This window comes from Podarcis melisellensis, assembly GCF_964234715.1.
Source record: "Podarcis melisellensis genome assembly, chromosome: 8".
NCBI lineage: Eukaryota > Metazoa > Chordata > Lepidosauria > Squamata > Lacertidae > Podarcis > Podarcis melisellensis.
In genome coordinates, this window is record NC_138540.1 from 69906149 (window position 1) to 69923143 (window position 16995).

Consider the following 16995-nt stretch of genomic DNA (forward strand, 5'->3'; position numbering starts at 1 on the left):
AGCACCCTTGACAAACTACAGCTCCCAGAATTCTATAGGGAAACCATGGCTGTTTAAAGTATCACTGCAGTGCTTTAAATGTATGGTGTGAATGTGGCAGTGCCTGGGTGGAAGTTACCCTGAGAATTTTGCGCAGGCTTAGTGAACTCCTTGGACGAAAGACTGGGGACAATTGAATGAATAAATATCCTTAGGCCCTGGCTGACATTTGCTCTGGGTTTTTGTTTGTTCGTAGCCGCCTATTATACTAACGTCCCATTTGAAATAAATTTACAACTCCTCCACAAATTATGAGTTGCATTCATACCTAGCAATTATACCTAGCTTTATTGAAAAGTATTGGCTTTAGGGTCTGCTTTCTCTCTATCTCCTTGTGTCTGACATATCTTTGACATTTACTGGTTGTCTGTTTCCTTGTCTCTAGTAAATACATCACTTGTAAACCAAAACTCAGCACAGAGTGAGACTTCCCCACTACCACCCTGTCGGTGTGATTTTTGAAGGTTACTTGGTTTTATTAGCCAATATATTTCATCTAGTAATTATGAGTGCTTCAATTTGATTGTTGGGAATGCCCCTCCTTTTTAAAGGCTAGGATGGGATAGGATGGGAAAGGAAAGGTTTGAGCAACTCCTGAGATGCATATTCTCTTTCAAATATTTGGACACCCAACTCTATTGAGATTGTTGGCCAAAGTTGGTGGTGATCTTTTAAATTCAAGGAGGCCAAATGATGTTTTTCACTCTCCATTGAAAGCAGGAAAATGGTAGGAAGCAATTGCTCACATATTTTTTTGCTAACGGCAGCCATCAACTGCTGTGGCATTCCTTTCACGAAAACTGCCAAAATATAATGTGCCTGTATGAATGATGATTTGGGCAAGGGAACTTGAATTGCATGGTATAGCTCAAGAGTGGGGAACCGTTTTTTCAGCTGGAGGGCCACATTCCCTCCTAGGCAAGCTTCTGAGGGCCAGGTGCCAGTGGTGGGCAAGATCAGAGGAAAAAGTGGGCAGAGTAACAAATGTGAGTTTCCCCTTTATATGGCAAACAAAAGAGCCTTATTTTCACATTAAACTGAACTCAGGTACAAGTTATCTCTATGCATGTATTGTACAGCTCAATTGTTTGTATACACAGCTACGTGGACCGTACACTCATTGAATGTAACATGCCCCGCAGAGGGTTGGACTAGATGACCCTTGTGGTCCCTTCCAACTATCCAATTCTACAATTCTGTGAGCAACCTTACAGTAAAAACAGTGTGTATACTGTTGATATACACTGTTTATATAGCACAAACACTCAAACAGCTCTATCCACCACCCAGACAAGCAAGACGCATTATCAGAGTTCAGGAACACATTCCAGCTATGCAAAAAACACTTGTGGGTGAAGCAGGACCAAGGAGGGGGCATGGCAACAGTTCCAAGGGCCAGATAGAGGTGCCTGGAGGGCCACGTTGAGTCCCTGGGCCTGAGGTTCCCCACACCGTCTTAGCTCAAAGCTAACTATGTTTACAGGTCTGTGATGCCTTTCCCTGATACGTTTTGCTTGAGCTTCCAGCCTAAGGTTACCAGACATTCCCGTTTCTTGGGGACAGTCCCTGGATTTACAAATCAGTCCCCATACAAAATCCATTGAAGTTGAAAAGTGCCCCCGGATTCATTGGGAAAATATCTGGTAGCCTTATTCTAACCGTAGGTGTCAGATCATCATGCCTTTAACATTTAGGCGTTATTCAGAAGGTGATGTGGCTGTTAGAGTAGAAAGTGTTCTTATATTGCATGTGGCCAAATGAAATTTGAGGTGGCAGGTGTTTGTTAGGAAAGTGAAAGGCAGTAGTTTAGTGCTGTAGACCTGTGTGTGCAATCATGGGCATGCTGTTCCTATTCTGCCAGGGAGACCAGTTTGAGCATTCATTTAGAATGCTTTTGATCTTCTTCTTCCACGGAAGTTGAGTTGTCCCATTTGGTTCTTCCACTGGCAGGTTTTTTCCTTGATAACTGAGCTTCATGATTGAGTGCGGATTTGAACCCAGTCCCTTTGATTCTAGGCACACCAATTCAGGGATAGTCAATGTGGTGCCTTCCAGAAGTTGTTGGATCCTAGCTCCCATTAGTGTGACCAGTGGTCAGGGAGGATGGGAGTCCCACACCGCTTTGGTTGCCCCTGCACAACTGCTACGCCACACTAGCTTTCTCCAAAATGGAAAAGAAAGGAATTTGCCCAAAGATTGGCTCTCTCCATTAAGAACATAAGAAGAGCCTTACTGCGTCCAAATAGCCCAATGCATAGGGGAAGCCCGCAACCAGGACTTGATCACAACAGCATTTCTCCATACACTGTCCCGCCCATTGAAATGAATGGAAGAGCCATAGATCAAGGAGCGCTCCATCACGCCAGCAGCTCATGATGCTCAATGCTCCGTCCCCACAAAACAACAACAACAACATGGAGTTTCGTTTTCCCTTGACTAAACAATGTAGTGAATTTGCTAGCCGAGACTTTTTTTGTCTGTGGCTATGAATGCTATGCACTGGGTTTTTGTTTAACTTTAAAGGAGGCTTGTTACGTCTTTAAGGTGGGAATCTTTTTTATTTCTGTTACCATGACACCCTGTTGCTCATAGGTACAAATCAAACGAAGAGTATGTGTATGTGCGAGGCCGTGGACGAGGGAAGTATGTATGTGAGGAGTGTGGAATTCGCTGCAAGAAGCCCAGCATGCTGAAGAAACACATTCGCACGCACACAGACGTCAGGCCATATGTCTGCAAGTACTGTAACTTTGCTTTTAAAACCAAAGGTAAGCACCGGCCAGCTCCACGCTCATCTTCTTAGCACATTTGCTTGCTAGTTGACATTCTCGGCAGGGCTGGGGTGGGGGACGACACCAGTGCAACAGGAAAGGATGCTTGAAATCCTTTGCGGAACCTCTAACTTGGCTGAAGCATGCTAAAGCAAGAGTATGTAACGTGCTATTTTTGCCAGATGGCTTCTGTCAAGAGTTTGCCTGCGGTGTGGTATGAACCGTTCTTGTGCTTTGGCAGAAAGGCAGGTTTGAGCCTTAATTGTGGCTAAAACACACACACACACACACACCACCATCCGATATATTCCATGATTGAACAACCAGCCAACTAGCTTCAAGAGTGAAGGTGTTTAATAGGGTGGTGATGGGGGTTCCACTGAGTTCCCTCAGGGTTGTTGAGTGTATCTGGTGAGCTTAAAGCAGGAGTCAGCAAACTTTTTCAGCAAGAGGCCAGTCCACTGTCCCTCAGACCTTGTGGGGGGCCGGACTATATTTTGAAGGGGAAAAAAAGAATGAATTCCTATACCCCACAAATAACCCAAAGATGCATTTTAAATAAAAGCACACTTTCTACTCATGTAAAACACGCTGCTTCACGGACCATCCACAGGCCGGATTTAGAAAGCGATTGGGCTGGCTCTGGCTCCTGGGCCTTAGTTTGTCTACCCCTGTCTTAAAGCCTTCCTCCTCCCTCACCCCTTACTTCCCTTGTCTGCAAAAATTGTTCCTCCAGAGACTTTACCCCCCAAACAAATGTGCTTTCAATCCAAAGCCTGTGGGATTGCCAGCTCTTGGGAATGTTGGGTCTCTTCCCACACACCCCATTTTAAAGCTTCCAGCTCCACAGTGTTTCGTTACAATCTCACTTTTCATTTCCTTTTGAGCTAGGGAGGTTCCTCCTAATCTTTCTGGCAGAGATTAGCATGTCTGGGCTGTAACCCCGAGGGTCACAACTCCAGAGGGTAGGAAATCAGGCCAACCCACACAACTGGGATTTAAAAGGAAAAGTCAGAATTATCAGGTGGTAGCTAACATTATTTACTGAGCATAGCACCAGCCAGCATATTGCACTCATAGTGGTCTTTGTAAGCCAAGGGACTTCTGTGCAAGCCCCATCATGCTCAGGGACATAAAGTTCTCTTTTCAGTGGGACATAAGCAGGACAAGTTTCCTGCGAATTGTTCCAGCTGCAATGACCATGTAGCAGCTTAGTCATTCGGTGGAGTCATCCACCAGGGGGTTCTCAGCATTGCAAACAAATCCTGTAGAAAGTGGAATTTGGCCTGGTGTTGATGTTACACCTCGAGTGGAACTGGAGTGGATTTTCAGCAGGGAGAGTGGAGGAGCTGGCAGGAATCAGTTACAGGTTCTGGCAGGTAACTCTTGTGTTGGGCTTTGGCAGAGGCCTCTGGGTGCCAGCTGGCATTGATGTCCTTCACCACACTTAGAAGGCCTTGCCCAGGATATCAGGGAAAGCTACAGACTCCAGTAAAAAAGAAATAGAAGCTTCATTTGGACAGAATCCAAATGGGGGTGGATGAAGCTGTTGTGGAAATTTGAGTGTGCATTTTTATCTGTGGATCTTCTCCACTAGTTCTATCCTCAACCCCCACTTCTAGCTATGAGGAGTCATACCTAAGCAAGGAAGGGCCATGGCTCAGTGATAGAGTATTGCTTTGCTTCCAGAAGCTTCCAGGTTCAATCCCCTGCATCTCCAGGTGTGGCCATGAGAGATTTCTTCTCTGAAACTCCAGAAATCCACTTCCAGTCAATGCAGAGAATGTTGATGGCCAACAATCTAACTCAGTATGATGCAGGTTCCTTTTTTACCATGTTCCCAGTGGTAGAGTGTGCGCTTTATGTGCAGATGGTCCCAAGTTTTTGATTTCCAGCTACTCTTTGTCAGAAGATAGCAGAACTGGGAGACGTTTCTGCCTGAGACCTTGGGAGAGGTATTGCCAATCAACAAACAGACTACTAGCCTAGGCAGAAGGAAGTCCTGACAATTTCAAGGTAGCTGCACCATCATCATATTCCCCACCACCATCAATTTGCGGGTAAATCAGAAATATAGGTACCCTTGTCCAACATCTTCCTTGTGCGAGACAACAGAAAGGCATCCATGTGCCCTGATCTAGTTTGCTTTCAGGTACTTGAGTTCTGATGTGGGAACTGTAGGGATGTTCAGGGATGCAGGAGAGGGTATATTGTTTATTAAAATCCTTCCTAACTTGCACTAGCAACTTCCTTTACTTAGCGGAGTTTCACGTTCCCCTTTTAAACGCACAATGGATAACCGGTTGCAGGCTTGTGTAAGCCCCTCATTATTAGGTTCCTGGTAAGTTCCCTTATTTCCCTTTTAAAATAATAAACACGCCACAATCTTGTATAAAGTATAGAAATGAAGTTTACTCACATTCAGTTCACAGTTGGATCCCTGAAGGCAGACTTAGTTACAAAGTATATACATGTGGGTCTATCCCATATGGGGATAATCCCAGTGTCCTCTGTTGGCTGAGAGCCAACAGAGCATCTCTAGCTAGAAAGCTGCTCCAACGACAGAGGAAGTCAAAGAGAGGGAGAGCGCTATGTGCCTTGTCCTTTTGTTACCTGGACCGGTAAGGTCATGCCCCCTCTAGTCACATGCAAAGGAAGTATGTCCCAGCCAGGAAGTTCTTGACTGGGTGGACCAAACATTCCCCCACAGGTCCACTCTAGGAAAACAAGGAATGTTGTACTTGACTGCTACTTATGTCTCACATCCCACAAGCACTGAGTTTGCCACCGTTCACTTCAACAGAGGGTACAGATGTGCAAACTTGCCCCTGCTCCTGTCAGCTTGGAAATGTGCAAAGTAATTAATAATAATAATAATAATAATAATAATAATAATAATAATAATAATAATATCTTTATTGTCATTGCCCCCTCTCGGGGACAACGAAATTACTTGGCTGCTCCATCCACCCAGGTAGGGCACTCCACACAAAATCAAGAACAACTATAAAAACACTAATTATAACAATACAGTATAATACAGCAAGGAAGATTAGATGACTTTCAAAGTCCAGGCTTCCCATTCAGGGCCGAGATCGCTCTGGAGAAGAAGCTGTTCTTAAGACGGCTCGTTCTTGTCTTCATCGTCCTGTATCTCCGTCCCGATGGCAGGAGCTCGAAGAGACAGTGACCAGGATGCGACAAAGAGAGAAACAGAAAAATTGGAAATAATGGAGCTTATGATCCAAACCAATTGCATGTTTGGAATTGGCTCCCCACCCCCTCCTGTCATCTCTCCTTGATTCCTCAAATACTCTTCTCATCAGCCTTCTTTATTCCCAACACCTTTCCCCTTAAATACTTGTTGGCCGACAGGAGGCACACTGGTTCTGTACAAGAAGAAGGAAGGAGGAAGGCTTGCCCCTTCCCTCCTACCTCTAGGTGTCCTAGCTATGCAGTGTTCCATGACACTAGAGAGAAGGAGGGAGAAAGGGCAGACCACCCATTCCCTCTCTTCTTATGCTCCACTGCACAGAAGGTGCTGCCTAATAAGACTTTAAATGGGGAAATGGATTAAGGGTTTGCATTGTAGGCAGGTGGGGCGGGAAACCAATATTTACTCCCTGGCTTGGATTTTAATCTGAGCCAGAGAATAACTTGTAAATCCTTTGAAGCTCGAATTATGAGCCCCTCAAGCTCTAAGATGAACCCAGAAATTGAAAGCTTTGCTGGCATCTGTAATGGTGGGTTCAAATTTGTGAATGTAAACAAACGCGTGTATCGATGGAGTCCCTCTCTTGAAATGAATGGGGTTATTCTTATTGGTAATTTATCTTTATGCACACATCAAAGGACACAGAGTTTTGGATCAGAGTCACAGCTCCTACACTCAGTCTAAGCCATTGAATGAATGACCTTTGCAGGCCATTGCTGTGATAGAAATAGTGCTTGGAAAACTAACGTCAGGAAAATAAATCAACACTTTCACAGGCACTTTTTTCTTGAAGCCCAGAGCTCCAGAGTTAATAAGATCTACTCATGTTACCTGCGTTGTCAAGCTCAACCCATTTTAACAATCTGAATAGTAATGTAATGTGGATCAGCTGATGCCTCATTGCCTCTCGCTGACTGTCTTGTATAAAAATGGGAAATCAAAAAAACTGAGTTTGGGGTCAAATTTGGGTCCTCTCTACATGCTTTGATTTGCACTGTGATTCAACACAGTTAACAAAGAGCTTATTGTGCTGTCTTCTATCTCAGGGCACACGTATGCTACCGATTCAGTCAATCAATGTTTATTATTACCATCACGGATCAGCCACTAAGTTACAATCAGACAAATACGACTTGCAATTTACATGCCAGCAAAAGACTGTTAGGAATTAGCTGCACAGTCAAGGACTAGGCTGTTGTGTGTGCATTGTTGCACATTCACAGCCATACTTAGAATGGATTGCTGAGTGCTAGTCTAGTTGGTAAGGAGATTGAACCATTCAATTCCTAGAAATGCATGTTGACGGAGAGAATTTGCCATTTTGGTAGTGATTTCATTTGTGGAGTCTGACAGAAGGAGGGAGGTATAAACATCAGAGGTGCCTGGGAATTTAGTTCCACTACAAATTTTAACAGGCACCATAGTTTTTTGATTGCCCTAGCTTCTCCTGAAGAACCAGAGAATTATAGTTTTATGATTATCAGTAGGAAAGGATCACTGACTCTTATTATAGCTACCTGCTTGCTTTGAGAGCCGCCACCTGTGAATAGGCTTTGAAATTGGTTTCAGCTTCAAAGTTTTGCTTGCAGATTTGTAGTAGCCAGTAAAAAAAGTCAGAGGTGCAACCCTCCCGTTTCTTAGATTTGGAGATGTGGTGTGTCCACTGTATTGTCAGCTAGGAAATTGCATGTGTCTGGATTTCTGCATTCTCTGGGGTTGAATTTGCATGAAGGGGGGCTGTCATTCATTTGCGCCAACACTGCAATATATGGAGAATGGTTTTCAGGTCAGTTCTCCTCTATCTTTCCAGCACAGCATGATGCTATAAACCAGGGGCAGAGAACTTTCAGCTTGCAGACCTAACCTGGTCTGTGAGGCCAAGCCACACACCACTGCCTCTACACTTGATATCATATGTGGCACCAGGTGTGGGTCAAGGAGAAACACGGCTGGGCCAAATGGACATTGCAGTCACCACCAATCAACGGATTGGCAGCACTTGCAGAAACAAACCTGCACAAAACCCTGTGTGTGGTGCTGTGCAAACCCCACGGCTGGGTTTCAAACCATTCAGCCAAAAATGGTCCCTTTACATCATTGCGACATCAGGTGATTGGTAGGAGGCTGGCCCCTCCCACCTGTCAATCCTGCTTCATGGGAGAAATAAAAATCCGGACCGCTGGCTGGATCCCTTTCCCTGCCTCTGCTATAGAGATTCCAAGCCTAATTAAACGCAAAGATTTGTAACCAATCCCCAGTGGGCTTTTCTTCTTTTTAAAGGGAAAAGCAGCTTCTAGAGGAGGCAGTTTGGAGAGAAGAAGTGGGGAGAAATGCTGTTTTCCCCTACCCACCCACCCCACAAGTGCCCCTTCCTAAAGTGCCTTTTAAACAGCTACTGGAGTTCTGTTAGATGCATTTGTCTGTCACGCTGGGGAGAGGCCCTCAGGTAAATTGGAACCATTTAAAATATGATTCATCTTTAGCGGATTGCGAAGATTAAATATAATGGGCCTGTGTTACAAAAGCTGGTAAAAAGCTTATTCTGAGCTGCAAGATTATTTTGGCGCACTCTAACCGCCGCGAAGCACTTCTAAGCTTCCTGGATTGCAATCATAATGTTAAAACACATACTTAATTCTCTGCCCCTGAAATAAATAGGGTTTAAGTGCTTAACAGTAGCTGGTGCATGCCCTTTATCTGTAGCAAACAAGTCTTTTCCTTTTTATCTCCCCCTTCTCCCTTTTCTATCTCTGTTGCAAAAAGGGCCTATTTTTAAAAAAGAAATCCCACCATTCTGCCTTGGAAATGTTTGTTTGAAAGTTCCAAAAGCAAATTAGAGTCTTTCTTTTTTTTGGGGGGGGGTGAATGTCATATAAATTCTATTTAATTTGCTGTTTTGGTTCCCACTCCCAATACTCAGCTTTGTACTCTTCAGGTGGTAGTCTTGTGTATGTAAAAGGTTAAAATGTGCACTGCTATACTGGGAACTGCCCCACACCCAAAGCTTGGGCTGGCTCTTAATTGGCTGAGTTCAAAAGAAGTGGAAAGAAGGTGTGTTCTAAAGACCATTCCAAATCGTGGGTTGTATCCAATGAAGTTTTACTCAGAGTAGACCCATTGAAATTCATTAATGTTAGCCATGTCTATTAATTTCAATGGGTCCCCTCTAGGTAGGATTAGAAACCCTGTTACCGTCATTGTCTACTTCCAACAGCTTCATTCAGGCATCACTTATTTTAACATAATGCCACATCTAAGGTGGCACCAAAGCAAAACAAAATTCATCCCCAAGAAAGAGTTGAATTAGGGCTCAGATTTGCATAGAAGTTGCACCTACTAATTTTGCATGCCTTGATGCACATTTAGAAATAATTTCTATAATTTTAATGGAAATGCAGCATATACCACCATAATGGGGAAGGTTTTGCCAGGTTGCCTGTGCACCTACTCAGTTGCCTGCCGAGGTGGTCAATGTTAATAGGCAACATCGAGACCCTTCCTGGTCTCCTTTCTTAGGCCACCCCAAGTCCCATCATCACATAGCAAAAGAAGGAAGTTGCTTCTCAGAAAAGTTAAAGCAGGATTCCTCAACCTGGTGCTCTCCAGAGGCTCTGGACTACAATTCCCATCACCCCCAGCTAGCCATTCAGTGCTGGCTAGGAGCTGATGGGAGGTGTAGTCCAGAGCCCCCCGGGAATGCCAGGCTGGGAGGGAATTCTACAATCAGGGAGCAGCTCTCTTTTGTCACCACCAACTGTGCTTTCTGATGTTGATGGGACTAAGAGGAGATGCTCACTTGAGTATCTTAGCACCTGGGCAGATTCATATAGAGAGATGGGGTCTTTCAAGTAGTCTGGGCCCATGTGTTTGCACAAAAAAGAGATGGCAGCTGTACACCCAAATGGTCAGGCAACTGTTGGGCAGGAATCTGAATTTGCCTCTGCATACCAGGATGAAGAACAATCCACTATGCAACAGTGTGAAACATCAGGATATTCTTAATACCATATTAATTATCACGGATTTATAAGGAATTTCTACAGGCTCCTCAAATACCCAAGTGACTGGCTAGCCATGCCCCCTACGGAAGATCACTAAGAAAATTATTTTCAATTTTATTTTGAAAGAATGATGGGAATCCCATATGGCAGGCCTGGAGAGAAATTTGGCTTTGTGATTCTCACTTCCCAAAACAATCTGTGAGCCGAAGCACAGCTCTCCATTCAAAATTCACACTTCTCTGAATTTTGCAACGCAGTTCTGTGACAACAATAAAGAGCCTTAAAATGCACCCGCTAGGGGACAATGTGCACAAAATGCACATTTTCATGAAAATAACATATATAATAAACACATTATATAAGGCAAATGTGCATACAAAAATTGTGTACTAGAATGCCAGTGGTTTTTCGTCTTTTAATTTTTGAAGATTTAAATTGGAACTGAAATTAAGATTGGAAAAATGAGAAACAGAGAGAAACTGAAATTGGCAGATTTATCCACCTTTGGTCAAGGGTGGAGAACCTGGTGCCCTCCAGATTCTGTTGGACCTCAGTGCCCGTCAGCATGGTCAAGGGTCATCAGTGGCAAAAGGGGCCGTCCAACAACATTTGGAGGGCCACAGGTTCCTCACCTCTTCTTTATGAAAGGTTAGTTGAAAACACATAGGGCCATTTTCAGTTAAACCCAAGTCTCCTTCCCTGCTGTGACATTCTGCTCTGCAGGAGAATGAATTTAAATATGCTTTGCCTAAGGTTACAGTTGGGTTCCATGACTTGTAGGTGACACCATTATGCTACTCTTACATCAACCTTAAAGAAGCCGTTAATATAATGTGTTGTCATTGGTGAGAAGTAAGGGGAGAAGAAGGGGCTCCCTTGACATTGTCCAATGTGTCTAGCTTGGCTTCTTGCGGATAACATACTGACGTGCATTTGGGTTATGTCTCCCCTCAATGTTCCTCCATGACCGACCTTTTCCAGCTCTGCAAATAAGATGTCTATCAGGTTCCCTTCCTTTGCATTTGGTTCTGAGAGGAACGGAAAGCACTCCCTGTGCTCGCTAAGCTGCTTTTGAGGTTTAAGGATGCAAAAGCATATTAGCTGTCTCAAGGCAACCGCTTAAGTCCCATGGAAGATGTCTCGACAAAAGAGCTTAAGCAGCTAATAATGTTCATTGACAAGCAGGCAATGATGGAGACCTTTATGTGTGTCTGTGTGGCATGTCTTGACTATGTTGCTGCCGCATGCTTCTAGTTCCTCCTGCTTTTGTTTGTGTGCTGATGGAATTAAAGTTAGCCAGTGGAACAGGACTCGGGACTCTTCGGGGCATGATTGATCTCAATGACAAGCATCCATTTGAATGATGATACTGTCCATTATGAACTCGAACTGGGACAAATTTTAGTCACAGCCAGGGGTTGAGTTTTTTAAAATAATTAAAGAAGTAGCTGTGAATGGGTGGCCAAGAGGGGATGAAAAGAGTTGAGATGCAACAGTTGCTTGAACCTTTTTTTGACCCTGAACCTTTTTTGAATGTGAAATTCGACATTGTGAGAAAACTATTTTGTTTTGCAAAGAATATCATCACATCTACATCATACATTTAAAGCGTACTTATACTGTGTTAATAGTCATGGCTTCCACCAAAGAATCCTTGGAAGTACAGTGGTGCCCCGCAAGATGAATGCCTCGTAAGACGGAAAAGTCGCTAGACGAAATTTTCCGTTTTGGAGGTGCTTCGCAAAACGAATTTCCTATGGGCTTGCTTCGTAAGACGAAAATGTCTTGCGAGTTCCTGCGGGTTTTTTCCCCTTCCCCCCCTTTTTCTAAGCCGCTAAGCCGCTTATCCGCTAAGCCGCTAAAAGACGCTAATAGCGCTAATCCGCTAAGCTGTCAATGGGCTTGCTTCGCAAGACGAAAAAACCGCTAGACGAAGAGACTCGCAGAACGGATTCTTTTCGTCTTGCGAGGCACCACTGTATCATTTGTCAAGGGTGTTATAGCTCTGTGAGGGTTCTCCAAATTGCCCTCAGCACCTGTAACAAAGTATAGGACCCAGGAGCCTGGCTGTTACAATGGTAAAAGTGCTTTAAACAGACGGTGTGAATGTGACTTCTAAGCTGAGGTTAATGCTGTATGTTGTGGTCAAAGCCACCATCTGAGCTCATCCAGTGTGCTCATAGAGAGCAATTATTCCCATTTTTGACTGCAATTCAGCACTGGACAAACTCCAAATTTCACGTGGTGATTTCTTTATGACTATGAATCCTGTGAATCTTTTCTCCTTAACACATTTTTCATATGTAAATTTCCTTGTGATCTGTATTTATTAGGGGAAAACAATTATCTGAAAAAACAAGTGGCAAGAATAACTTGCAGGTCATTAACATTTTCAATTTAAAGAAGGAGAGATGAGTTCTGAAAGAGGGATTTGTCTGAAACCAGAAAATTGAGTCCACTCCTCCTAAGTCCATAACACCACCTCTTTATCATTTCAGTTAAATGGACCAGAATGACTATATTGCTAAACAATAGTAAACCCTGAGTGTGCCTTCTATCACTGCGCTGTGGTTCCTTCCCTAGTAAAGCAGTTGTGATGGTGGCTTTTTACAAGCACCCTCCAGAGAAGTGGGATCCTTATTAGTGCTGAGCTGAAATAGGTCTCAGAAGGACAAGTTGGCTGGTTTCCTTTGCTTACTGTAATGTCCCAGTTTTTCGGGTTGCAGGTATTTTGCCAACAGTCAGGAGAGCTTTGGCTATGTCATCTTGTTACAGTGCACTTGGAGAACCAAGCTAGATACTGAGGCATCTAACGAAACCTTGAAGGAGTTTCACTGAGGACATGCATGACTTCTTATATTCAGTCTGGTCAGTCCCTGGAAGTGGAGGGGGGAGAGAGGGGGGCGTGTGAAGGGAGAAGGGTAAGGGAGAGAAAGGAAATATTCTATCATTCTCTTGTTCTTTAACTCTCTCTCTTCACTTCTCTCCTTTCATGCACCTGCATTCTCTCTTCCTTGTCAAAAGCTGCCACACTCCATTCTCCTGTTTACCAGAGGATAGACACCTTTCCTGGTCACTTGTGGTGATTTGAAGCCATCAGTGCAACCAGGGAGGCTTTCAGTGCAAAGATCACTGGTAACAGGCGCTCACAAAGCTTCGTGTGTCAGAGACCAGATGCAGACTCCTGGGGTTCATAATGTGTGCCTCAAAGAAGAGGAACACATTAAACCCATGAATTCTTCTCTGGTTCAGATTTCTCAGAAGAATGACTCTTTCCCAGCCACCAAACCTCCAGCTGACAAGCCTTCACCAGGGCAAGAGAGGTTTATTATGTTTTTAGATATGCTGTAAGCTGCCCAGAGTGGCTAGGGAAACCCAGCCTGATGGGCGGGGTATAAGTTATTATTATTATTATTATTATTATTATTATTATTATTATTATTATTATATGAGGTTTCTCTTGGTTGAATCATGCTGTCAAAGGTAGCCTTGGGTTGTGGTGTCTTGCTGGGCTGATCTTCATACAAAGATTGAGGTTGCAGTCCTCCACAACAACAAAAGGTTGGGCTAGATGGAACCAACTTTTATATTGATCCGCCAAGACTCTTCTTACATCCTGATGCCTGCCTTCCCCACTTTTGGAGACTAATCCGAGCATTAGAGCAGCTGCGTATTAGCTGCGCACAAATTGTATTATGACCAGTAAGTACCCACAGCAGTGCTACAGCCTCAAAGGAAGAATAGAACTGCCATGTGCATTCATCGATCTGGGGAAGGGCCATAGCTCAAGGTACAGAGGAATCATCCTGATTCCTCCTACTTCTTGTGGTCACCTCTTTGTTTACGTACCCTCTGGCCCAGAGTGGACGAGAAGTGGTGGGTAGCAGCACCTCTGCCCTCTGCTTTTTCACCAGTCGTTCTCCTGACAGGCATTCAGCCAACAGCAGTGGTAGTGAGAAGGATGAGGGCTTTTTGGAATGGGGGCAACACTTGAGGGCATCTTGCTTGAGGGCATCTTGGCACCTTGAGCTGGTATGCCACCAAACTCTGGTTTGCCATTGTGTCAGAACTTGGGAGGGGAGCAGGCACAGAAGATGCAAAGTGTGCAAGGATGCAAGAACAAGCCAGGCATAAATAAGGCTTGTATATACTAACATGAGTCTTAAATTAAAAGTGGAGTAGCCTATCTGAGCTGAGATTGTTTCCTTCTTAATATCTGCTCTGTTGCTTGACTCTTGAGCCTTTATTTTCCCTCTGAATTCTTCTCTCCCCCCCCCCAAAAAAATAAATATACTACTTGACATAGCACGTAGCTAACTATGGAATTTGCTACCACGAAATGTAATGATGGTCACCTTTAAAAAGGGATTAGGGTAATCCATAGAGGATAAGCTTGTCAATGGTGCTTAGTCATAAAGGCACCAGTACCAGTTACTGAGGGAGCATCGTTTGTGCTCATGTTCTGCTTGTGGGGACATCTTTTGGCTGCTGCGGAAACAGAATTCTGGACCAGATGGGCCTTGGGCCTGATCCAGCAGGGCTCTGCTTATGGCCTCCTGTTCTCAACTGAACTGCTACTGAATGGTCATATTTGTTGCTTGATCTCCACAAGGAGGCTTTGCCTTTTGTTTGACAGTGTGCGATTGCTGTCTATGCTCTGGCAAATCTGGAGAGAAAGATGGGCCAGGCCACCAGCATTCCTTTCCTACATTGCAAAGCAAAGTGCCTGCCTGCTTTTCTGCATTGCATGACTGCTAGTGATTGTGAAGGTTGTGCCTTAATCTTCCCAAGGAAGCAAATGACTAACCTTACACTCAGCCCGCTGAGAGAATAATGTGTGGTTTGTGGGTGCCTGCCTCCAGTTCTGGCAAAATAATGCAGAGAATGTCACTGGTTCCTATGCAGAAAGGAAGCCCGTGTTGACAAACGTGTATGTTCTGTTTTGTTTCAGGGAATCTGACTAAACATATGAAGTCAAAAGCCCACAGCAAAAAATGTCAGGAGATGGGTGTGTTGGTGTCTTCGCTGGTGGAGCAAGAAGCAGATGAAGGTAAAGCTCATATCGATTCATTCATTCATTTCTTACTGTCTACATATCACATTCCTGATGCCAGTTAGAATTGGATTTGAATTAATTCATCGAGTTGCGAACATGATCCGTCCTGGAGGCATGTTCGCAACCCATCTGCGCACGCACGGTTCGTGATTTGGTCTTCTGCGCATGTGCAAAGCGTGATTTAGTGCTTCTGCGCATGCGTGAGTGCCAAAACCCGGAAGTAACCCATTCCGGTACTTCCGGGTTCGACGTGGGCCCGAAAACGTGCAACCTGAAGCATCTGTAACCCGAGGTATGACTGTATTTGTTTTATCATCACATTTTTATCCCACTGTTCCTCCAAGGAGCTCAAAGTGGCCCCTATACTTCTTCCCCCTCTCCCATTTTATTCTCACAAACAACCCTGTGAGGCAGCTTAGGCTGAAAGACAGTAACTGGCCCAAGGTCACCCAGCACTTAAAACCCCAATTAAATATGTAGTCAGGGGCGAGGGAGAGCAGGAGACACTATTTAAATCACTATTATACCACTTTCAACAGCCATGGCTTCCTCCAAAGAATTTGGGAAACTGAAGTTAGTTAAAGTTGCCAAGGGTTCTTAGGAGTCTCTTGTTTTCGTCCCAGAGTTACAATTCCCTGGGAAGAGAGATGGGTTGTTGAGCCACTCTGGGAATTTTAGATTTGTGAGGGGAACAGAGGTCTTCTAAGAACTCTCAGCACTCTTAACAGATTTCTCTTCCCGGGATTCTTTGGGGGGAAGCCATGACTGGTTAAAGTGGCATGATGCTTCTTTAAATATTTAGTGCAGATGGGGCCACATAAAAGCTGCCTTCTCTTCACCCTTCCTGTTAGACCGCCCTTGCCCCCTCTTTTGGCTGCCCTGGATTGCTCCAGGTGGAACTCATCCAACCTGGGACGATCTGGGGCTGCTTCAACCTGGTCTGACCGAATCCCAGGTTAGCCCAATTTGATTTGTGACTTGGCTGGATCTGGTGAGCAGATATACAGAAACACACATATGTTCACATGTGCTGCATTCCATTTTTCACTGTGCGTTTGAGTGCGTCTGAAGATTTACAGAATGCCATCCATTTAACCAATAAAAGAGTATCCTACGATTTTCCCAGCCGTACGTGTTTCAAAGGTATCGTCTTACATTTCCAGTGATCAGCGTAAACCAGTCTAGCATCCACTAGAGCATTTATTACTACCTCATGTTACTTTCTGGGGATGAAATCTGGTATAAAATTAAGAAGTCAAGCAAGAGGACCAAGTTACACATAAATGTTCCCGTTATAAAATTTATTTACGAGTCGTCTTTCAGCCCCCAAAGGACCCCAAGGTGACGTAACAATTTAAAAACCTTTAACCTAAAAACCAACATTGAATCCAAATCTTTATTGCTTAGCCAAAAGCCATCATCAGTCATACAACAGTATAGCAAAAAAATGTGGAACTACTCAAAATTGGATTAAAACCCACCAATAACTTTTATCCATTGCAATATCTAAGACATATATCTATCCAATATATTTTATGAGATGTAAAACTATAGTACTCATTGCACACACACACACACACAGAGAGAGAGAGAGAGAGAGAGAGAGAGAACCGCATGAGAAAAACAATTTCATGACCAACAGATGGGGGCGGGGGCACAGACAAACAGATGGAACAGAATTGATTTACATTTAAAATCATTCAAAGGTCATAGAGAGCAAATCAAGTTTTAATGGTCCAATGAAAACTAAGAAAGATGATGCCAGTCTAACTTTAAAATGGAGGTGGAGTGAAGTTTCATACTTGGGAGTGCTGTCATTTATTTATTCATTTCATTGCTCTTACACCTCGCTTTTCCTCCAAAAAGCATACACCACCCTCTTCCTCTCCATGTTGTCCTCAGAACAACCTGTGA

At 44.0% G+C, this 16995-nt stretch overlaps 1 protein-coding gene across 6 annotated transcripts in view; it reads left to right on the forward strand.

Annotated features, from left to right (window-relative positions):
- Nucleotides 1-16995, forward strand: part of HIVEP3 (HIVEP zinc finger 3) — a 121004-nt gene that overhangs the window by 88861 nt on the left and 15148 nt on the right. For all 6 annotated transcript variants that reach the window (XM_081920474.1, XM_081920479.1, XM_081920476.1 and 3 more), the window contains 2 exons: nucleotides 2632-2807; nucleotides 14977-15075. In XM_081920474.1, coding sequence (XP_081776600.1) covers nucleotides 2632-2807; nucleotides 14977-15075 — 275 coding nt within the window. The remainder of the gene's footprint in view (nucleotides 1-2631; nucleotides 2808-14976; nucleotides 15076-16995) is intronic.